General features: G+C 42.5%; 1 protein-coding gene and 1 pseudogene across 2 annotated transcripts; one reads left to right on the forward strand and one right to left on the reverse strand.

Annotated features, from left to right (window-relative positions):
• Nucleotides 1-6,878: 6,878 nt before the first annotated feature.
• Nucleotides 6,879-9,849, reverse strand: LOC127766558 (uncharacterized; annotated as a pseudogene).
• Nucleotides 9,850-18,897: 9,048 nt separating this feature from the next.
• LOC127766557 (protein LONGIFOLIA 2-like) lies at nt 18,898-23,589 on the forward strand. Of its 2 annotated transcripts, none has more exons than XM_052291634.1 (5): nt 18,898-19,437; nt 20,078-20,145; nt 20,254-21,918; nt 22,018-22,159; nt 22,670-23,589. In XM_052291634.1, the coding sequence occupies exons 1-5, from the start codon at nt 19,284-19,286 to the stop codon at nt 23,419-23,421; spliced, it is 2,781 nt and encodes a 926-aa protein (XP_052147594.1). In that variant the 5' UTR covers nt 18,898-19,283; the 3' UTR covers nt 23,422-23,589. The 2 variants fall into 2 exon arrangements, with proteins under 2 accessions (XP_052147594.1, XP_052147595.1); XM_052291635.1 differs by having other exon boundaries at nt 18,898-19,434.
• The last annotated feature ends 489 nt before the right edge of the window (nt 23,590-24,078 follow it).

Below are 24,078 nucleotides of genomic sequence, written 5' to 3' on the forward strand. Positions count from 1 at the left end.
TCGGCGGGCCAGCGGCGCTGCTTGCTGGGGGAGCCGCATGGCTTTGCTTGAGGTGGGCTTGGGCTGGACGTGTGCTCAAGTTTCCATGGATGAAAATGCCCCTCACCAATAACGATCACTCTGTTAATCCACATTTAATCTCAACCACTGATGCGCTTTAACTTTCGTGCTAGTTTTTTTTTCTGGACGAGCATAGAAGCACGCCATCCTCCAAACTGACCACTCGGCCATCACCAGGGACTACACGAGTAACAATTCCTCACTGACACTCATTGTCATAAAATTCTGGTTACTGAAACTGCTCCCGCGCGTAGGCGATCCAGATCGAGGCGATCGCGATCCCACTCTCGATTTAGGCCGCCATCGCCAGCGATCTAGATTAGCAACACCGGCGACCACTCCGATCACAGTGCCCACACCCCGTTTGCCGACCTTTGTCGGCGACGGCCACCGCATATCGTCGGTTAGCCATTTCTGGCGCCACCAAACACAATTTCTCACTACGGGTAGCGCCGCTAGGAACCCTAGAGTGGGATCGGTTTTGGTGTGCTAGCCTCCAATCGGTACGCTGCATATCCTATTTCCCTCCGATCTGTGGCCATGGCCGCAATCGGGAGTGGACCACCGGTTTATACCGGAAGTGCACGTTGCTGATCTGCTTCAAAACCTCAACCTGACTACAGAAGAAGAGAACGTTGCGGAATTCAGCGATGATGATGAGACTGGAGACCCCCAGGAGGTTGAATGGATGCTTGTTGGCAAGGTCCTCTCGCCAGCAATGGTGCATGCCACCACAGTATTCCGGGCGATGAAACCGGCACGGGGGAATCCCTACGGATTGAAGATCAGATCCATCGATGAGAAGGCGGATAACATTTTTGTCACGAAATTTAAAGTTGAGCGGGACTTGCAACGTGCTTTGGGTGGCTCGCCGTGAATGGTGGGACGCCACGTCCTAATGCTGCAGCCCTATGATGGAAACCTCAAACCTTCAGTAATAAGGTTTAATCGAATGGAGATCTGGATTAGAATCTTGAACCTCCCACTCGGCTGGATGACAAGCACCGTGGCGAACGCGCTATGGGATTGGTTGGCGTAGTGAGGAAGTTGGAGGTGGACTCTAACGGCAAAGCGAGTGGCCCTTACCTACGTGGACGTGTGGCGATTGTGGTGGCCAAATCACTAAGAAGAGGTGTGCTTTTGAAGACAAAAAAGAATGCAGCACCAGAATGGTTTTATCTGCAGTATGAGAAGCTGCCTTATTATTGTCTTGTGTGCGGTATAGTAGGCCATTTAGAGCTGGAGTGTGAGAAACCGGTGGTCCGAGATGGGTCGGGTAAGCTACCCTACGACATAAGACTTAGAGCACCAGAGATTCGGAAGAAGAAATTGCTGAGCTTCCAAGCCGCAGTGGCAGAATCCTTTGGCAGTGGCTCTTCGGGTGGTTCGAAGCAGCCGAAGGGATCATCGTTGAGATCCAAGGACGGGCGCCCGAAGAATCCTACCTATGCGATGAAGATGATGAGACCTTGTCACCTCCGGGAAACCAGGCCTCTACTTGAGAGAAGGCTTCTAATCAGGGGGTGGTTGCAAATCGTCACTTATCCTAGAATAACAATGAAGATCCTCAGATTGTGCTGCGAAAAAGGAAAGCGAATGGTTCGTGTAGTACCTCGGTGTCAGACCCCAACAATCAAGTGGCCAATATGACAGCCCTAGTTCCAAGGGGACTGGTGTCGGAGCGAGTGAGTCAACTAGGCAAGACAGGTGGAGAGGTGGAAGCATCTATTTCGGAGGTGTCGCCAAAGAAACAGAAAATAGCTGAATCTCTGACAATCGCACCATCGGCGGCGGCGGCAGGAAGCAGTCCCCACCGGGCACAATGAAACTCTTAAGTTTGAATTGCCAGGGCCTAGGGTAGCCCGAGGCAGTTCAAGAAGTACATGTGGTGGTCTTTCTCTCAGAAACTCGATGCTTCTCCAACAAGGTGCAAGGATTGCGGAGTAGCCTCAGTTTCTCGAATGGCATTGGGGTGGGAACCTATGGTTGCGGTGGGGGTCTCGCCCTACTGTGGAACAACGAGGTCTGTGTGAAGCTGCAATCATATGACAAGCTTCATATAGACATGATGGTGGTGGACCCGGTATCGGGTGTGGATCTGTGTCATTTTACTGGCTTCTATGGTGAAGCTAAGAGGGAACTTCGGCACCGAAGCTAGGAACTGTTGAATTTTCTGAATGACCAAAGCAATGCCCCGTGGCTGTGTGCTGGGGATTTTAACGAAATCTTAGATGCCGGCGAGCAATTTGGAGGGGCGCTGCGGCCAGAAAGACAAATGAATGGTTTTCGTGATGCTGTGGCCATGTGTGGCTTTCTTGACTTGGGTTTCTCAGGACTACCATACACCTAGGATAACCGTCAAGAAGGAATTCATAATATTAAGGTTAGACTCGTCAGAGCTTTTGCTAATGCCTCGTTTGCGGATATGTTCAAACATATCAAGGTAGTTCATAAGCAAACAACAGAATCTGACCACTGTTGCTTGGTGATCGAGTGCAACCGATCCAAGAGGCGAAAAGGTAGAAGAACTTTCAAATACGAGAACATGTGGAGGAGGGACCCTTCTTATCTATAGCTGGTTAAAGACACATGGGGGGATGTAAACCATGTCCAGGATTTTGGTGAGTTGCAAAACTCGCTTAGGAAAATGCAATCGGCGTTCCAAGAATGGATCACACGGTTTTTGGCTCAGTACGGCAGGAAGTGCGCAGGTTACACTGGGAACTTGAGAATGTGAGGAGCTCTTCCCTCCATTTAGGCCCATCTCGGTGGGAACTGCAAATTATGACTCATATTTCTGAACTTCTTGCACGAGAGAAAATAATGGAGAAGCAACGCTCACGCTTGACATGGTTGAAGGAAGGGGACTGAAAAGCAAGGGAACGAGCAAAGACTAATCAGATACTAGCTCTGAGGGCGGCTAATGGTGATCTGATTACGGGACAGGCAGCGATGGAGTCAATGGCTGTGGACTTCTATTGTGACCTATTCACGGCCCAACCAACCTTGGAGCCAGACAGCATTCTGACGCATGTACCGTGGCATGTGACTGAGGCCATGAACGAGTCGTTGTAGAGGCCTTTTTCTGGACAAGAGGTTGATCGGGCTCTATCTATGATGGGTGCCCACAAGGCGCCTGGGCCAGACAGCTCCACAGTTGGTTTCTACCAAGCGCACTGGGAGATGATTGGCCCGAGTGTTACCAGAGCTGTTCTGAATTTTCTGAATGGAGGCGAGCTACCGGAGGCAATCAATCAGACAACACTCGTGCTAACCCCGAAGGTAAAACACCCACAGGATCTCAAGAACTTTAGACTGATCTCTCTTTGCAATGTGGTCTATAAGTTGTGCTCAAAAGTACTCGCCAATAGACTGCGAGTGTTCTTGGATGAGATTATCTCTGCAGAACAGAGTGCATTTGTGCCTGGAAGACTAATCACAGACAATGTGCTAGTGGCCTATGAATGCACTCACTATCTAAAGAGGAAGAAAGGAAAAACGGGGGCATGCGCAGTCAAACTTGACATGGCGAAAGCCTAAGATCGAGTGGAATGGGACTATCTCCAAGGTACGATGTTAAAACTAGGATTTGCAGAAAGTTTTGTGCGAATTATCATGAGATGCGTTACCTCAGTATCTTTCTCTGTACGGGTGAATGGACAACTTTCGAACCCGTTCAAGCCGTTGAGAGGGATTCATCAGGGGGACCCAATCTCCCCATATCTCTTCCTACTGTGCACTAAAGGTCTCTCCTGCCTCTTAAGGGCGGTTGGACCGATGCATCTTGCCAGAGGTGTGCAGGTTGGGATACACGCTCCATGGATTTCACACCTGTTTGCAGACGACTGCATTGTTTTCTTAGAAGCTTCGTAGAGAGGGGCTTGACGGTTGCAAGATATTCTTGACTTATACAACCGAGGATCAGGACAGTTGGTGAACAGAGATAAATCAGCGATCTTTTTCAGTGCTAACTGCGATAATGCGTGCAAACGGGAGGTAAGAGAAGTTTTACATATTGATATGGAAGCATTAGCGGAGAAGTACCTAGGCCTCCCTACTGCCTTGGGGCAGGCAACAAAGGACACCTTTGAATTTATGCCAACCAAAATCAGAAATCTAGTTGAAACATGGAGTGGCCGTGAAGCAAGTTGTGCAGGTAGGGATGTGCTGTTCAAATCAGTTGCTCAAGTTGTACCGACCTATCCCATGAGCTGCTTCCTAATCCCAAAGGATACTTGTCGGAAAATGAAATCAATGATAGCGAACTACTGGTGGGGGAGCTCGGCAGATAGCAGACGCATTCACTAGCAGCGATGGGAACTACTGACTAAACCGAAAGCTGATGGAGGCATGGGCTTTCGAGATTTGAGATTGTTCAACCTAGCTATGTTAGGTAAACAAGGATGGAGACAGATCAAAAATCCTAATTCACTATGTGCCCGAGTGTTGAAAGGCAGATACTATCATGAGTCAGAGTTCTTACAAGCCACTCGGAAGAAACATTCAAGCCATACTTGGAGAGCTATATTAGCGGGAAGAGATATTCTGTTCAAGGGGCTTGTGCGCCGAATTGGTGATGGCAATTCAACAAGGATCTGGCAAGATCGCTGGTTGCCTGGACATTTCAGGGGGAAGCCGATTACTGAACCAGTTCGGCAGCATGTGCATGTGGTGTCAGACCTTTTAATCCCAAGTGGAAGTTGGAACACTGAATTAATCAAACAACTCTTCCTTGATGTGGATGCCCAGGCTATCCTGAGTTTGCCGGTGAGTGGAGTAAGAGAAGATTCCTGGGCTTGGGAACTCAAAAGACATTGGAATTACTCTGTCAGATAAGCTTATCGCTGCTTGTTTGATGAACAGAGGCAGTTAGATGCTACATCTCATGCAAGTCCCTCAGGAGACACGACTTGGTCCCGAATTTGGAAACTATGTGTGCCCCCAAAAGTTCACGTCTTCTGGTGGAGGGTGGTAAATGATTTCCTTCCGGCTAAATCTGTTCTGAAACGCAGACACATAGAACCCATTGCTAATTGTGATGTCTTTGGAGGGGAAAATGAATCAGTGAGGCATGTTCTACTTGAATGCACGGTGGCTAAATTCTTTTGGAACCAGACGAAAACCTTATCTGGAATCAAGGTCCTGCACCTACACCCGCATACTTGGGCGTGCGATCTGGTCGACCCAAGGTGTGTCCCATCCAAAGAGGCTGCAGTAATCTTGTGTGGCTTTGGATGGCGAGGAACAGCAGGTGGCATGGTGAGGAGCCGCGACCGGTGAGAGCTGCCACACAATGGGCTATTGATACCGCCTTCGATCTCTGGCAACTGATTCATCCGGAAAAGGAAAGAACAATGATTGGTAATCCAATACCCTGGGAACGACCGGCTCCGGGATGGGTAAAGTGCAATGTCGACGCAGCCTTCTACGATGGCAAACGCTCGGCGGCATCTGGGGCAGTTCTTAGAGATGAAAATGGAAGAACTTGTGGAGGCACTGCTCGGTGGTATGAGTACTGTCTAAATGCTCTTGCTGCTAAAGCATTGGCGTGCTGCGATGGCATGATGCTAGCTCGGGAAAAAGGTGTTCAACGACTGATCTTGAAGACTGACTGCCAAGTCCTTACTGGTTTATGGGAGATGAGAGCACACCAATGTTTAGAAATCTCAGCTCTGCTTACACATATGGAGATCCTCAGCCGGAGGCTGGAGCTTCATAGACTTCAATTTACGTTTTATTAGCCGAAACTGTAATAGGGTAGCGCATGCTTGTGCCCGGATGGTATTCCAGAACTCTCTCAGGTGGTGGAGTGGCTTATAACCCCAACTGAACTTAGGGATATCTTAATCTAAGATTGTAACCCTGACCGTGATTAATGAATCTACGGTCCCCCGCAAAAAAAAAAAAAAGACAATTCCTCACCACATAAACCACATCGCCAAACAAATCAGCCAAGTTGTGATTTACCCCCTTCTTAAGCCTATCTCAATTCCTCAACAAATTAAATCCTCAGTTTATAGATACGCCCACCCCACTAACTATATTAAATCCTCCACAAATTGTTTGTCTTGATATGTTAATTGGTTAAGATCTTTGTCTTTTAAAAAAGAAGACAATGCCCATGGTACGTATATATGAAACATTGGAAATGTATCTGCCCGATGCAAGGAGTGCATGATATTGTCCAATCATTTGTTTTTCCAGACCATATGAGACATGGCTATAAGCACGACACGATCGAGAGCTAGACAGCTAATCTCCATGCGCACGCTTAATTCCGTCATGTGATCGATGCAATCGTCCACACATATCAATTACTAGTTGGGTGCCCGTGCGTTGCAACGGGAAAAAATACATCAATTTAAAATTACACTTAGTGAAATGATTTAATTCGATTATGGTCATATATAAATATATTAAAGACAAAATACGATAATATGGTATTTAAGGAAAATTAAAAATAACTTCCGAATCAAAATATATGCATACAAATTTGCATGTCAAATCCAAATATGCATATCAAAGAATATTAGTGACCCAAACATCGTGAGCTAGCGAAAAAGCATTAAGCGCCAGCAAGAACATACCTAAATAAAGATCAATTATTTTCACTCCTTGCTGCAAATCGCCCAAAAAACCTGAACAACCATAATGTTACCTGAAGTTTTGGTTTCTGTATGGTTTTGTTAATATTTATAATATATACACTGTAGGAATCTTTTCTATAGTGTTTTTACATAAAAAAAACTGAAGATTATTGCCAGTTGACCACCATGCAAAAGTCTGAGATGCAATCCAAAGGCCAAACCTGAGGTAAATAAGGAAAATGATAAGAGGCTCATCCAGAAACCTCCGCACAAATTTATTATATTATATTTCTCTTTTTATTTTGGCTATCAAGCAACCGTCAGTGACACAATGCAGTCTCAATTAAGTATTTGACATTTAAGAAAATAGATGGTATAAGTTCAGTACAGTAAAGGGGAAAATTGCGAGAACATCTTCTGCTCAATAATGCCAAAAAGTGACCCAGCCTCTGACCAGCTGACCTAAGAAATGTTGAATATCGATAAGCATTTCTTAACTGCAATCCATTTGCTCTGTTCCTGAAACCATTCACAAGATGCTCGTAAAGAATGATAGCATGGTGAAATATCACTGTGAGGAATACATTACTTGTTACTACCATTACATTGCCTACGAGTTTTACTTGGCTATATGGAAAACAGCCTGAAAAGAATTCCAACACACAGGTGTGTTTAGTTCACGCCGAAATTGGAAGTTTGATTGAAATTGGAATGATATGACGGAAAAGTTGGAAGTTTATGTGTGTAGGAAAGTTTTGATGTGATAAAAAATTTGAAAGTTTGAATAAAAAGTTTGGAACTAAACTCGGCCATATTCTCATAGCAATCATGTCAAAATGATCCAGTAAGGGATGTCAGCATGTATCAGATGTGAAGCTTCTAAATTTTGTTTAATAACCACAACCTAGCAAGAGCAAGCTTTATACTACCCATAAAAAAATAATAAAAGTTCCTCAATATCAGGAGTAAAGCCAGAGAGGCTGGTAGAGGGTCTATTTCATTGATAATGTGCATTATATCTGGTTGATAAACCAATTATGTTCTGGTTAATGAGCTATACCTCTGACACATCTAAATTTCTTGTTACAAATGCCCAGTTTCCTAATAAGATCCAAGACACTCAGACCAATAACTCAGCTCCTTCTCTATTAATACAAAGGAGGCAAAGCTTTTGCCCATCTTTCAAAAAAAAAAAAAAACTCAGGTCATATACGAATTGAGATCTGTTTTGGCATTTAAGTGCTAAGAGCACCAAGCTTTAATGAAATTTGTGCGTATATGGCTGCAGCTACAAATGAAAGGTTGAAGCCTATCAACAGAACATTGTTTTCAGACTGTAAACAGCCTCATTGAATCAAATATTTATTTTCACAGTTCATGAAACATTTCAATGTCTCCTATAATATCAGTCCATGATTCTTTTTACCCACGCATTTGGCACCTGGAATTCTTTTTACCCACAGTTTCTCCCTAATTATGAAGCGTCCTCACGTTGATGCAATGCCAAAAAAAAAAAAAAAAAAAAAAAAAAACGATCAGGTCTGATAAACAATCAGATGATGGCGATGTCAGCCTACAATTTGCAAGGAATAAACAAAGACCAAACAAAATTGCAAAGAGGTCTAGAAAGCTGCTCACCAAGGTGGACCTCATGACCGCACTGCAGCCTTGCTGTAGACCACCGTGTCGAGGTAGATCAAGCAGTCGATCAGGGGGAAGGGCCGTGAGGCCTTCCCAGCGATCGTCTGCGAAGGCCAAACGTGGCGTGGAGTATGCAAAAGATCGCGGCGGACAGCAGCACTTCGTCGGCAGAAGATCGTCGGCGGGCAACTGATGGATAGAGAGAGGAGGCACAGGGTATGGCGATTTGTTGAAACTACAATGCAGAAAACAAACAAGTCATTATTAATACCCTTCATTGACGTGTTCAGATCTACTACAAAAGAAATTGGTAAGACTACACTATATAAAATATCATCTCAAAGATTATATATGATGTATATATGAATTTGGTGGTGATATATAAAACTATCAGACAAAAGAATTACATAGAGGTATAGAACAGAGGAAATTGAGGGCCATAGACCTCCCTATTATTCCTATATTGTGATAGTAAGTTTTCAGACTTCCCTATCTTGTATTTTTCAGAAACTTTCAGTGTTGAAATAGATAATGTCGCATCCCAATGTTTGCATATATGAAAATATATACATGTATATTAAGAAAAAAGTTCTGCTGCAGCATAATATGCATGATAGACTGACTGTACTAAAGACCATATGAGAACATATACTACTAAGTAGCCTTGAATTAAATAACCATGAACAAGTGATATGTGTCTGGCGATCGGCGGCTGCAGAAAGTTGTCCTGGGAAGAAGATCAGCGGCGGCGGCTGCTGGAGAAGTACCCGACAGCCTGCAGCTAATCACCGTTCTATTCAAACCTTCGATCCAACATTCATCAAATCATCAGACACAGATAATACCCTGCAAACAAGTTGAAAATTTTAGACATTGTTGCAAACAAGTTGAAAAATTTCCTATGTACAGCAGGATAATAATCGACAAGCAAAATATGCCTATATTTTGCTGATTTTAATGGAACACACATTGTCTTGATCATATATATTTACTGCATGAATAAATTTGTAAACATATGAAGATGTGTTTTCAAGAGAGAGAAGAGGGGGGTTGGAGAGGGGCAGTAGTGACCGGCGGAGGTGGCGGCGGCCTGGACAGCGACCGGTGGAGCCGGTGAAACGGCGTTGATGGGGAGGACCGCGCGGGAGAGGGAGAAGGCCGTGGCGTTCCCCTGCTCCTGTGGAGGCGGCATCGTGGAGGCGGTCAATCGGTGGTGATGGAGGGACCACGCGGGAGGGAGAAGACCGCGGCGTCTCCGGAATCCGTCGCGCGGAGACCTCCTTCTCCCGCTGCGGCGACGCCGGCGTGGATGCGGTGGAGTCCGGGGGGGCGGCGACGACGGCGTGGAGGCTGTGACGGTTGGATGGCGTGGGGGAAAAGGGGGAGGAGGGGAGAAGGGCGGCAGCGACGGCGGGGTGGAGGCGGTAGAGTCGGGGAAAGCGGGGGGCCGGCGACGGCGGCATGGAGGCTGTGACGGTGTGGGGGAAAAGGGGGGAGGGAGAGGGGCGGCGACGACAGCGGCATGGAGGCGGTGGAGTCGGGGAAGTGGGGGGCGGCGTGGAGGCTGTCAAGGGGAAAAGGGGATGAGGGAGGTGGGAGGGGGGTGCTCGTGAGCGTTTGGCGGAGGCGATCTGGATCGTTGGATGTGTACGATCGTACGGGTAATACCACGCGTATCTGTCAGGATGGAGTCACCGTCACCAGTACGAGTAGAGATTAATTAATTAATTAACTCATTTTTTTAGTGTCCATGCACACGATCGATATATATGGCCACACGAATGAAGAATTAACAGATGGATTAGTTATGATAATGCGGTGGAGTGGAGATCATATATATATATATAGATCGATCCACATCGACCGACAGATTTGTCGTTAATTAACTGAAGAATAAATATGACAACTGCCACAAGATTTTTGTGTGCTCCTAATTAGCACTTAGCTAGCTAGACTTTACCCGTGGCTCCAGCAAACGATCGCTGATATATATGCTCACATGCATGCAATGCGAGATACTGCCACTTGACCATGAAAAGAGTATAAGATATTAGAAAGACTTTGGAGCTGCACTACCGTACCAGCTGCACACTGGTAGCTAGTTAGGCTAATACATACGAAAAAAAATATAATCTCGATGCTTTGATTAAGGAATCTTGAGCTGAACGATCGAAGAAGGACGCGCACATGATCGTTGTTAATAGTTAATTTAAGTGTGTGCGTGTCAGTTGCATTTGTCTATATATGATGCGTATGATATCGCTGGTTATTTTGTTGATCGACTCTGCCAGAGCTATCGTTGCAAGGAACGTGAATTGAAAAATATACCATCACAAAGGTCGTCAAATAGTATAGTGCACTTCATCGTTTTGTCACGGAATTTTGTTCAGAAGTGCATGACTAAATTTGGGAGATTTTGGAGTCCATTTTGTATTTTAGAACAGCTAGCTATCAGGCTGCAATGTGCCATAGGCCATAAGGTGCCTTACCGGTGTGGGGGCTGCACTAGTACAAAACACCTCATATGAACCAGTCTCATATGAGAGGTTTTCCATGTTTTGACATTATTCAAATTAAAACCAATATCAATAGTCATACACGTATTGGTTATGACAAAAAACTGATACTTACATGTGAGTCATTTATGTCGGGCGTATAAAAACCAGTATTTATATATGAGACATCAGTGTTGTTTAATTAGTTTAAGAAAAACGCCACCGATGAATCAAGCTGAGATGACATAAGACACAAGTTGACTTATAAGCGACCAGTTTATCTTCCACCAAATCCTCTTCTCTTCTCCACCCGGTAAAGGTGCATCCTCCCCCAGCGGCATATAGCGGGTGGCCTCCCACCAGCAAGGGCTCGATGGCAGTCGGCGCATTGGACGGCGATAAGCAGTGACAGCGGTAGATGCACTAGTTGGAGAACTTCATCACGAAGAGTAGTAGCAGTGACGGTATGTCGTTCTCTTCCTTCGAGATCTGTGTTCTTGGATGCTGACTAGTATATGTTTGATTCTGTGATATTGTTCTTCTATGTTCTTGGAAACCTTTCGATCACAGATGTTGATGATACACAGTAGCAGGACCGGCACTAAGTGTTGTATATGCATGCATGTACATAAGTACGGTATACCCTATATTTCCATCTGATTGATCGGATGTTGTATGCACGCATGTTTGCCAGCTCCTACGTTCTACGGAGTACGTTTTGTATTCTTTATATGTCCCCTATATATATTGGTACAGGAGTACATACTACGACTATAGTCTTATACCATAAGTACATGAGAGAGAGAACAATATGGATTCTCTCTGTCTCAGAATATATAGCAATCTAAAATCGAATGTGCTTTATGATAATACAATAAATTTGGTAGAAAACTCTCCATTAATAGTATTAGAATAAGTCACATACGATTTTAGGTTACTGTAGCAGTATAAGATGGGTAAAGTAGCGAAGGAAAAAGAGGCTGTCGCCATCCGACGCGATGGAGAACGTTAGATTGGCTTTGTTCGCCGTCATCTCGTCGTCGCACGCGTCGATCGATCAACCGATCACGCGTGTCTGCCGGTCGATCCCCCGGCAACTGTCCTGGAGCCCTAGCTATAGCTAGGGTCGAGTTGCTAGCTAGTAGCTTATATATATATATATATATATATATATAATGCATGCTAGCTTGAGCACTGCACACATGGCAGCGACTGATGGATTGACTGCAACATCTAACTAGAGTACTCTCTATCCAACATGCATGTCCTCTAGCTGAAAGAGAAGAAAAAGACATGCATGCTCCATTCGCATGTGTATCGGAACATGCATATGCGCTCTATCTCTATATCTTCTCGTCGGAATTTGAGGATAAATGGAAGCCTTGTCGTCGACCGGCCAATGCCCCGGCATCCATTAATTGTTTCTCCAAGTTACATTTGCATGCAGTGCAATGACTTGCAGCGGTTTTTAGTCGGCGCGCGCGCACACACACACGTGTCGACAAACTGAGGAGATAAGGGATGGACCACGATTGGTTTATTTTCTTTGTTTTATTTGCAGAGAATATAGCGATCTAAAATTTATGAGCACATTTCCAGCCAATTATTAGCTCTTCTATTGTTGACGATATTATTATAAGATCTCTTCCCCATGATTTTCACCTTCTGCACAAGCGGATAAACCGGTACTAGTCTTCTTTAGCTCCACTCTTACTCTTACGATCGCTGATAAACGGATAAAATAGAATGATTAATTATTTGCCACTTTACGAGTGGTGATAAAAAATTTACAATTGGACCTACCTGTCATAGACACATGAGAGCTCGCATGTCATAGATAACGAGTGATAAATACTACTAATTGCCACATCTTAAAAGTGGCAAAATGTTAAATGTCCCAGGTTAAATGGGGCTACACTCATTTAACTTATATATAGGTGTGGAATAAATCTCCTCCAATCACTCCCTAATAGAGATTAACCGAATAAGGCCTGAGGCGGTGAAAAAAGCTAAGAGAACCCACCCTATCTCAAAACCCTAGGATGGTTAGGCTCTGGCTTCTCTTTTTGACTTTTTGTCTTAGGCTTGTTTTTATGTTTATAAGCCAACTTATAAACTGAAAAATCTAAGTCTAAATAAATAAGCGGCTTTTTCGTTTGGCTTTTTTAAAGCTATAAGCCACTCTAACACTATTAAGCCAAAAATTAAGTTGGAGAAGCTTTTTTGGCTTATGTGAGGTAGATGCATGACTTCACTATTAAACTTAGGATATTAAATCCACCGGCTTATAAATCATATAAGCCAATAAGCTATTTTAAAAGTCTAAATTAATAAGTCTATGTCTAACAAAGAGGGCCTTAGCATTAAGCTTAGGCTTATTGGGCGTGGCCCGAAGCCCAACCTTGCCCATCATTTTGGCAGTGGTCTAAATTGGTTTACCTTTTTTAAAGGGGAAGATCAAAATCCCATTCATTGAGATGGAAATTTAATTAGAGCATTATGTCTAATTAAAGTTTGTTTGACATTACACAAACTTTCGTGCAAAGCGTAAATAAATGCGACAAGTCGTAGAATCTCATCTCGGTGTAACAACTTGTACTCTGTGTAAACGAAAACCAAAAAAATATGTTGACTTGCAAGCGAGGAGGACAGATACGTGGAGATGACATTTTAAACGAAACCTCCCAAGCTTAGGCTGAGTTTAGTTCATGTTACAAAATTTTTTAAGTATATGGATACACATTTAAAGTATTAAACGTAGACTAATAATAAAACAAATTACAGATTCTGTCTGTAAACTGCGAGACGAATTTATTAAGCCTAATTAATCCGTCATTAGTAAATATTTATTGTAGCATCACATTGTCAAATCATTGCGTAATTAAGCTCAAAAGATTCGTCTCGCAATTTACATGCAAACTGTGTAATTGGTTTTTTTCGTCCACATTCAATGCTCCATGTATGTGTCCAAATATTTGATGTGACGGAATAGTTGAAAGTTTGATGAAAAAATTTTAAATCTAAACACGGCCTTATTTCTTCTGTATTTCGGCTACTTCTATATCATTTCAAAACATTTTATCGACAACAACTAGGGTCTCATAGTTTCCCTTATGCCTTTCATCTCATTTCAAAACATTTTATCGACAACAACTAGGGTCTCATAATTAAGTTTCCCTTATGCTTATTCTTATAAACCAAAATTTAAATTTTAGAACTCAATTTTGAATTTATTTTTAAAATTTTTCTATTATATTTTCTTTTACAACATTTACTTTTGAGTTTTTAAGGACATGTATATAAAAGTTTTACTCATAAATAATTTTTTATTTGTTAATAAGTAATTCGGATAAGTGAATAAGCGAAACAACGAAGCTGTGTAAGTGTTGGAAGGGACAGACCAGACCAAAGTCTCAAAACAATATGAATTAACTTACCCATGCGATTTATGGATTGGAATAATTGGGCACGGTAATTGAAACAAATAGTCTGAGAACATTGCTAATTTACTTGTGTGGTTTCTTTGGCCCTAGTTCACGTGGAACAACAAAGAGCATTATCGCTCGGCCTGATAAATCAAAGCAAAAGCCAATTTTAAATTTTTGAACTTGATTTTGAAATTAATTTTAAAATATTTTCAACGCAATTTTTTTTAGCATTGGCTTTTAAGTCCCTATAAAAAAATCTATAAAATTTGTAAGTATAAATTAATTTTTATTCTCTAATAAACCATTTTGGCTTATTAGTGAATATGAGCAACCGATAAGGCTATGTAAATTAATAGTATCTCATAAGATTCCAATAACTTACATAATATTGCTATGTTTGGATAATGTGATAAGAAAAGTAGGATTGGGATAGGAAAATGAGTGAAGGGTTAGTTTTAAATCAAAGAGAGATAATAAATGGTTAGGATTTAATGATGTATTTTAAATTAACCATTTAACACTAGCAGTTATCTTATCAAGAATGTGGAAGTGATGTAAAATGTCATATCTCATGAGTTTGAACATTGGATGGCACAAGGCCATGTGTGTGTTTAACCTAATCCCGGAAGAAATTCCTTCTTTTTTATAATGGAATAGTATAGTATACATCTTAGGCCTGTGTCATCATATCGGCACACAGCCCACCTCCTCCGAAGTAATCAATACAATTTCTTTAAACCACAATAAAAAAAGGAATAAACAAAATATATGTTGAATTGATTTTTATTGTAAAAAAGGAGAAATTAATTAATACTATCAAAAGAACTAAATTCTATTCTGCGCTCATGGAAAAGAGCGAAATGGATCAACAGACACTTAGCAGAAAACTATCGCTAAATTTACCTGATGGGTAAAAGTTTCAGAGCACCTTTTAACGTTCAAATAAGAAAGGCCAGCGATAATTCCGTGTGAACCTCACCAAATTCCCAGTGAAAATACATACACCCGCATATACGTAATTAATTGTGGGTACTAAGATTAGTTGAACCTTATTTGGTGAAGCCATATATATTCAACTTTATCACCCATTTCTTTGGTGTATATATGTGTAGTGATGTCCGATGTATATACATATGCCTTTTCACATAATCCGAAGTAAAAAAGAAATTTAGATTACACCATACTACCATATTAGTGAGTCTTATTATTGATCTTAGGGACCTTTTTGAATCATATGAATGAAAAAACTAAGAAATAGAGGAAATACATACAAAATTCTGACAATGCCAGTGTAAAACGGATGATTGCAAAATATAGGAAAAACACAGAGTGATCGTTTGATTGAAATGCGGGAAAAACACAGTAATCGAATGAGAGATATAGACTCGAAGTAATTTTTCAAAGAGGTTGGACCTCTTACAAAGTTTCTTCAAAAATCTACATCTAACGAGTCATTTCATAGTAATTTTATAGGATTTGGAAAACTTCAATCCTTTAAATAAAAGGGTAAATAAAAACATTTTCTCTAGAATTTTAATCCTATAAAATTTCTTCCTAAACCTTTTATTCAAAAGAGACCCTTAACCGACCATAAAAGCGTTTCCTTGGTTGCAAGGCACGCGGCACGCCATTGAGCTGCTCCCGCCAGGTTGAAACCCGAAAGTGCACATTTACCAAACGGTTAAAAATGAACATTCCAATAAAATTAAATGCAAAGAAAAAAAATCCACTCTGTTTCAAAATGAGTTCATTTTTCACGAATTCCATATATATCAATGAAATGTAAAAATATCAGAATAACTTCAGTTTATCAAATCCCAATATAACTATTTTATACTTTATCTACTCCCAACATATTTATTTTCTGCTTTCACAAACTCTGATATAATGATTAATTAAAAACAAAGCGAGTGGAGTTAAAAATAAACTTATTATAGAATGGAGAGATGAAGTATATTGATATACCAAAGAACCACTATATATGGTTTGTAGTGTCAGATCCAGGAATCCTAATCAATTGAGGCGGACAAAGCACAAACAGGCGATCGAAACATAAAAGGCGTCCACTAATTAATCAATGCAAATCCAACTTACGACCACCACCACAGCAAAGGGGTCCAAGAAAATACAGCTAGCACTAGCAGCAATCCATCCATCCATACATCCATCAGTGTGAGGTAGTATAACCCACCTAACAACATCCATGCCTCCAGATCTGCTTACACTGGTCCCTGGAGTACAACTAGCTACCCCCAAAACACACAAATTGCTATCCATTTATCGCTGTGTCTTTTGCTTGGTCCCCTCTTTGCAGTTTCTTGAGAAGGAACCAGCAGGAATGCTCTGATCTAGTAGCTGCCTTCATCACTTCCCAGTTTATCCTGCATCCCCTTCAAGTTTGGTACTGCAACCCTTGCCACTGCTACTGTACTACTACCCTCTCTGTTCCAAAACAAAACATAGTATCTTTTGACTATGTTTACTTCTATATTACGAGTAATTCCAATATGTTATATAGTACCCAATGCGCAAGATGCTGACCCGTTTAGAGCGTATTTTATATGTAGAAAAAACAAAGTATTCGAATTTCTAAAGAATAATTTGTATTAGTGTCATTCGGTATATTCAGAGCGTGTTCTACTTGTAGAAGAAAAACAAAGTATTAGAATTTCTAAAGATTAATTTCTATAAGTATCATTTGGGTTGTAGAAACAAACTATAGAAAAACCAAAGGAAATTCTCCTTTTCTACAAGTTGTAGAGAGAAAACATAGGAATTTTACATCCGCTCAAACCTCTTAGAAAAAATTATATGGATTGTTACGTGCATCCATTCCTATTCCTTTACTTTTAATATTTGTATGGGCTGAAAATCCTTTAAACTGAACAAATGGTGTGTTAACTACTTCCCGAGAATTGTTTCATATATTATGTTGACTGAAAATTGTGTGCAAAGAGAAAAAAAAAGGAAAGGTGGTTGTCAACAGCAAGGTCACATACTCACATGTTGAGATATGTTTGATCTTTTCTGATGTCAGTGTTGATACACTTTGCAGAGAGTTCCAGGAGTTAGGGTCATGCAGCAGTGTCAGAGCATGATGCATGTGTGGATGAATGTGAAAAGAGGAGTAAACTGTACAAGAGGAATAGCTCTTTTGGTCCACCTAGGCTACAAGAGGAATCTCATGGACCTCATCTGATAAACCAGCTGAGATAGGATTGTTTGGCAGCCATTTACAAATTGAGTCAAGGACCCAGCTGTATAATTAGGCTTAGCTACATTACACATGGCGCCTCAAATTGAGGTGGCAAACGCGGTGGAATTTATAGGCTTAACACAATGAGTGAGTAGTACGGGGATCTACAGTAAACAGATGACTGAACAGTGGTTCCATACAGAGAGAGAGAGAGATTAATTGCAGAATGAATTAACCTCGTGGCCTACACTGATCAAATTGCTCTTGCAACAGATGACCGAACAGCAAACAGCACGTTGATCAAGTTGTCCTTTTGCAAAAACCAGATGCCTAACAGTCTAACACAGCTCACCCATCAAATTGCTCAAGTACAGCGCTTACAACTCATCCGAAAAATAGTGCCAACCTTCCATTTGCATGCTCCTGCATCCGCAAACATGCGAGGGCCCAGGCACACACACCCTATCATCATCGTTCAAGCAAATCTATCCCTTTTTTTTCTTTTCCACCATCATCCTAATCAAACCGACCGTCTCGCTACCACCAACTACCTGTAATACCTTTAAGACCCACATGTAACACCTTTAAGGACCCACATGTCAGTGACACATTGAGCGGCAAAACCCGGAGTAACAAATCTTCGGGTGGTTGCCTGTGGGGGCATGCAGAGCATCCACATCGTTTGGTGGTGATCAGCTGAGGCCGTAGAAGTCTGAACATTGAGCATGGCCCGGCCGTTCTGACCGCAGCTAAAACAAACAGTTCATGGTGGTGGTGTAGTGGATTGCTGCTAACGTGATCCACGTCCAGAAGCAAGCTTAGATTATATATCTCATATGTAGAACCGGCACATGCTCTCTGCCACGCGCGCCGCTCTGGAACCAGGGATATGTAGCTGAATCTTCCTTCGTCTCCAATCTTCCCCTTTTCTTCTTCTTCACAGGAAGATTGAATGGCTTAACCACCAGATTGACCAACCGCTCTAGCATTGTTCTGCACATGAGCATACTTAGATTAGAACCAATCTATATTTATTCGGGTTACAGATTTATACATGTTAGTAATACCTCCCACTGTTTACGGAAAACACGCCATTTTGGACGTGAATGCAAATTTTCAGGATGTAACTTCGACAACTACTAATCTCGGTCATATGATCCAATTTATGAAACCCAACAAAATTATGATCATTTTTTTCCCACTCCATCAATGTTAAGGAATGAGGTTTTAATCATTCTCACCTGTATATATAACCGGGGTCGGGATGTGGGACCCGGGGACAGGTCTGCATTCCTTCCTTCCTTAACACTGGCAGTGGCAGGCTCTGATCGATCTAGGCTGAATCTGATCTGACGGGCGATGACGACGACGACGACGACGGTGCAAAAGCCTGACAGGCATCACATGCCCATGCCCACAATGATCAGCCCACATGTGCCTTGCATAGTATTGTATTTGCTCATTTGCTGTGGCCTCCGTAGGACCAGCCATACCAGTCGTCGTTGCTGCTGCAATGCATTTGCAATGCCATTGCACACATATCTTCTCGTTCTTAAATCAAGCTGCTGCCTCTCCCTCCTCCTCTTCTTGACAAGCACCATTCCTCTCAACTGAACCTGTCAAACAGAGAGAGAGAAGTAGATGATAGCGTGAGAGAATAGAACAGAAGAAAGAAGATAAAAAAAAAGAAAAGAAAAGGAAAGCTCTGTGTAAAGCCTGCATCTACGTGCTCTCTTTGGTTGGGGTGTTCTTGCTGCTAGAACTAGCTTAGCCTGGTTCTGCCATGGAGTGAAGAGGCCTCTCGTTCATCTCCGATTCTTGGGGGTTGTCTTCAGCTGTTCAGCAAGAGCCGAGAGCTTAGCTTGGGGCAAAGGAAATGCCGTCCCGGATGATGCAGGCGTTCGCGCAGGAGGCTTCCGACTTCGACCGGCAGATGGGCTGCATGGCCGGCATGTTCCAGATCTTCGACCGCCGCCGCCTCCTCACCGCGCGTCAACGCGGCGGAGCCCGAGGCACGGCGCCACCAGGTAGTGGTACCATACCAATTCTTCTTCTCTGTACTCTTCTGCGGCGTGTGCTCTTCCTGTAGCTCTTCTTCTTCTTCTTTTCTCTCTCTCTCTCTCTCTCTCTCTCTCTCTTTTGCTGCCAAAGTTTATCACAAAGACAAAACTGAATACTAACTGTCCTGTGGAGATATGAACAGTGTTACTGGCAGTAGATGCTAAACTAGAACAGGATTAAAAAATTGTTTCGTTTAGAAAGTACTGCTGCTGCCAAGTAAGAACAGGGGAAATTTATAGGGAGGTACATAGTCATGGACAAGAAACTGACACAAGTTCAGAAGCTGCAGGAATGTAGATGTAGCACATATGAGTTGTAGTAATGGGCAATTGCACAGTGAATAATCAGTCAAGTAAAAATGAAATGATAGTGAAGTGAAGTGCTTTTTCTATTCAGATATTTGGTATTCTTTGGCTGAAACAAATCAATAGATTTCAGTGATATGTTCTTGATCAAATCCAACTTTTAAAATTCAGATATCTTTATGATATTGATCTTTTCCTTCCCTCGATCAAATTAGATATTTATAATTTAACTGCGGTAACTTTCTTTTGGTTTATACCCCACTACAGTTCATATTAATAACTGTTTCCTGAATACTTTCTTTAGGCCATGTTTTGCCAAACAGCAACAGCAATGTCTCGATTCAAAACCCAGTTGCTTCAAACAACACTCTGGTAATTTTCCTACTGTACTGTGCATGACAAATATATATCCCAAGTATGCAGTTCATCTGCCTCAAACAGACTGGTTTTTGACTCAAAACATAATACTTACTTGTGTAGGACAAAACCTTCAGCAAAAGTATGACCGAGAACAGTAGCCTCTCCATGGAATCATCGCGGGCATCTTCTTCTTCCTCATCGTGCTCTTCGTTCTCGTCCACAGACATCAACAGACCAATACAACAAGAGCTCTCCTACATCAACAAAGAGCGTTTTGCTGGGAAGCCACCAAGAAGCTCACAGACAAAGAGTGTGAAATGTTCCAAGACAGAGGCCAAAACCAAAGACCCACACACTGGCTTTAGAGACATTGTCAAGGAGTCCATCAACCGGGAAACCCATGGTATGACCATCAAGACGTCGACAAAGGAGTCCAGAAAAGGATTGCACAAAGACTCACCAAGGCCGTTGCTGATCTCCAAATCAACCGATGGAACTTACGTGATTGGGATCGACAGGAGCACCGGCGTTCCTGGATATGTTCATGAATCCAGCAGGCCACCACGCTTCTCATGCGACGATCGGCAACTCCTGAGGTCGGTCGAAGCGCAAGACAGCAAGAAGCCTTCAGCAAAGCTCAAGGAGCTTCCCAGGCTGTCCTTGGACAGCAGAAAAGAATCCATGAATCCACGTTCACGTCTGAAGAACTCTGGCTACATAAGAACTGATGACAACATCCTGGATGTTCTGAAGCACCAAGAATCGCCGAGCCATCAGCGGGCCAGCAGCGTCGTTGCCAAGCTCATGGGGTTGGAAGGAACTACTCCTGACATCCATGAGACGGCAAGGTCACCTACACCTGTCCATGGCACGCAAATTGATCGGCCGTCACAATGTCAAAGGATCAAGAGCCAAGATCATAGTGTCCCGGTGCAGAAGAATCACTCTCCAGTACTGAAAACCAATCCTTCTCCAAGAATTATCCCTGAAGCAGCCCCATGGAGACAGAATGAGAGAGCTGTAACAGGACGTGCAGCTGAAGTGAAGCCAAGAACTGCATCCATCTATGCTGACATACAGAGAAGACTCAGGGGTCTAGAGTTGTCAGAATGCAACAAGGAACTGAGGGCTCTCAGGATATTGAGCACACTGCACAAAAAGGATGGCCCAAGCCAGAGCGACAACAATCCTGAATTAACAGCCATTCAAAAGAAGGCCTCTGAACAAATCGTTGATTCTGAAAATTTCCAGTCTCCAATTGTGATCATGAAACCAGCAAGATGCATCACAAAACCTGATGCTTCAGATACTTTGGTTGCTCCCCTTTCAAGGCCAAAAGGCATAAGAAGACTACGGCATGAAGAGACATCTTTCACCAGGAAGAATGAAAACAGTGATAGCAAGAGAAATCATTCTCCGAATGAAAGTGCTCATTCCAGTGGCGAGGAACCTGTAAATTCTGCAAGATCACCAAGGCTTTCCAGCTCATTGAGCCCCAGGCTGGCACAGAAGAAGGCGGACTCTGAAAGGAGGTCTCGTCCACCGGTTTTGCCAACGTCACCAGGCAAGAAATCTAAAGAAACAGTGTCCCCAAGAGGCAGGCTAAGATCAAGGCACTCGCAAACAAAGAGCAACTCTGACAACGATAATGTGTTACACATCCCTGAAACTAAAATCAATTTGGCAAAGCAGATCGATGTGGGTGTCATTGATCATCCGAATCCTCTGAATGCCAACTCACCATATATCCATCAAAGCAAAATAGCTTCAACACCCAATCGTGAGGTACAGAAAATTAACTGTAGTACCACCTCTAAAGACCTTACTGTTATGAAAACATTATCTGGCAGTAACAACTGATTGACAAAACATTGTTTTTCCCAGGAAATGCCTACAATTCTACCTGCAGACAAGAAGAAGATCCATCCACAGGAGAACATCCCAAGTCCTGTGTCAGTTCTTGATGCAACATTTTATCATGAGGGGTCATCGCCTTCTCTGAAGAGAATCTCAGATTCCTTCAAAGGTGAGGACTTGGTCTGGCAAGCTATTCTTCTGCAAACTTTTTACTACTGAGTTTTTATACTGTTTGTAACTTTGTTTCCATCCACTAAGGAAGCTCAAACTGGTTAGGCATAGGACAAGCATACTTAGCTGTAAGCACATCCACCAATCATAGTGACAGGCAACCAGTAGCCAATGCACCAAGCATAGCTTGTGGTCCTTTCAGATCGGAAGGATCACAGTAAATTGACAGTTGCAGATACACATGTGAGTGTTTGCTTGTGCCAAACTGTTAGAGAGTACAATTCCTTAGCTGCCTGCTGTTGTTCATGTCTGCAGTCTGCACCTAACATCTACAAGGAACCCCACATGTTGCACTTGCCACGAAGGAACATGATAGTATGTTGGTTAATGTGCAGACATACTTATGTAGATGAGCCCACCAATTATTTTGATTTTTATAGATGAGACAGAATGTCAGATAGACAAGAATTATCAACTTATCTTTTCTTTTTTTTTTTCACTTGTTCAGACGGCGAGACGCATACTTCAGATGAGAGTTGGAACCCAACAAGCCTCCCTGATACACCACCTTCAAAGACAAGCAACGATGGCAACCAGATAAAGGCAGAAAACATGAAAGCCCTCATCCAAAAGCTTGAGCTCTTGCAAATGTTGAGTGAGGAAGCTCTGAAAACCGATGACACTTTTTCATCAGTTGCTGCCAATAAAGATCACCAGTACCTCTACGAGATACTTTCAGCATCAGGGATCCTACACAACAAACTAAATTTTCAAATGATGCCTCATCAGCTGCGACCATCAAGCTACCCGATTAATCCAGAGCTTTTCCTCATCCTTGAACAAGCAAAACCAGACGAAGAAAAGCTGCACCGTAGGCTCATATTTGATCTTGCAAATGAACTCCTCGCCCAGCAAATGGATGCCAACCACACTGTGAATTCATCAGTGCAGTTCTTTCAGTCAAAGAAGTTAAGTGGGTGGCAACTTTTCAAGGACTTATGTGCAGAGATTGACATGATCCAGTCTCGGTCCTCAATGATAAGGTGCTCTGAAGAGGAAGATAGCAGGCTAGCAGAGGATGCAATGCAAGGCATGAAAGAGTGGAAGAGCTCCGACAGTGAACGGCAAGGAATTGTTTTGGCCATTGAAAAATCCATCTTTAAGGATCTTATTGATGAGATAATTAGTGGAGAAGACAAAGGGAAGGTGCACCTGACGCAATGGAAGCTAAGGAGGCAGCTGTCTTTCATCAGCATATAGGCCAAATTTCTGCTTCTTAGGAAGCTTAGCTAATGGTATATGTAACCGTTTTAAACTGGCTATACAATCCATGAGTTAACTGACATATATATATCTACATGAGCAAGCAAACAGTAACACTGAGATCTTGCCAACCAAAAAAAAAAGATCCAAAGATTCCCTCGAAGATGTTCCCTGGTCAGACAAAGATCCATTTCTATTTTCTTCATACATTTTATTATATTTTTTCAGGATGACCACCAGATGCTATCTGTTATAAGTCTCCAACCAGATCAACAGTGTTTCAGACAACATAATAACATGAACCACCTGTCAGACACATCTTGCACTACTACAGATAACATGTGATGTCTTTGTCTAGTTGGGATTTGGTAACATTAGAATGTTTAGCAGTGACCAAATTTTGCCCTAACCCTCGATTTTACAATTTCAGTACCAAGGCGCAAATAATGTGAATCGTAATCCTACAAAATTCTTATCTTATACCAAACTAAGTCTAAAATCCCTTTAGTGCAACCACTATTCGTTCCAACAAAGGAACGCAAGGAACTGAAACATTGAGCAATATTTGGTTAACAAACAAATGCAGAAATGCTCATGTGCCATCAGTGGCACTGCAGCTCTGCAACTTACCTGATTAACTTGGCATATTAGAAG

This window comes from Oryza glaberrima, chromosome 3 (genome assembly GCF_000147395.1).
Source record: "Oryza glaberrima chromosome 3, OglaRS2, whole genome shotgun sequence".
Lineage (NCBI taxonomy): Eukaryota > Viridiplantae > Streptophyta > Magnoliopsida > Poales > Poaceae > Oryza > Oryza glaberrima.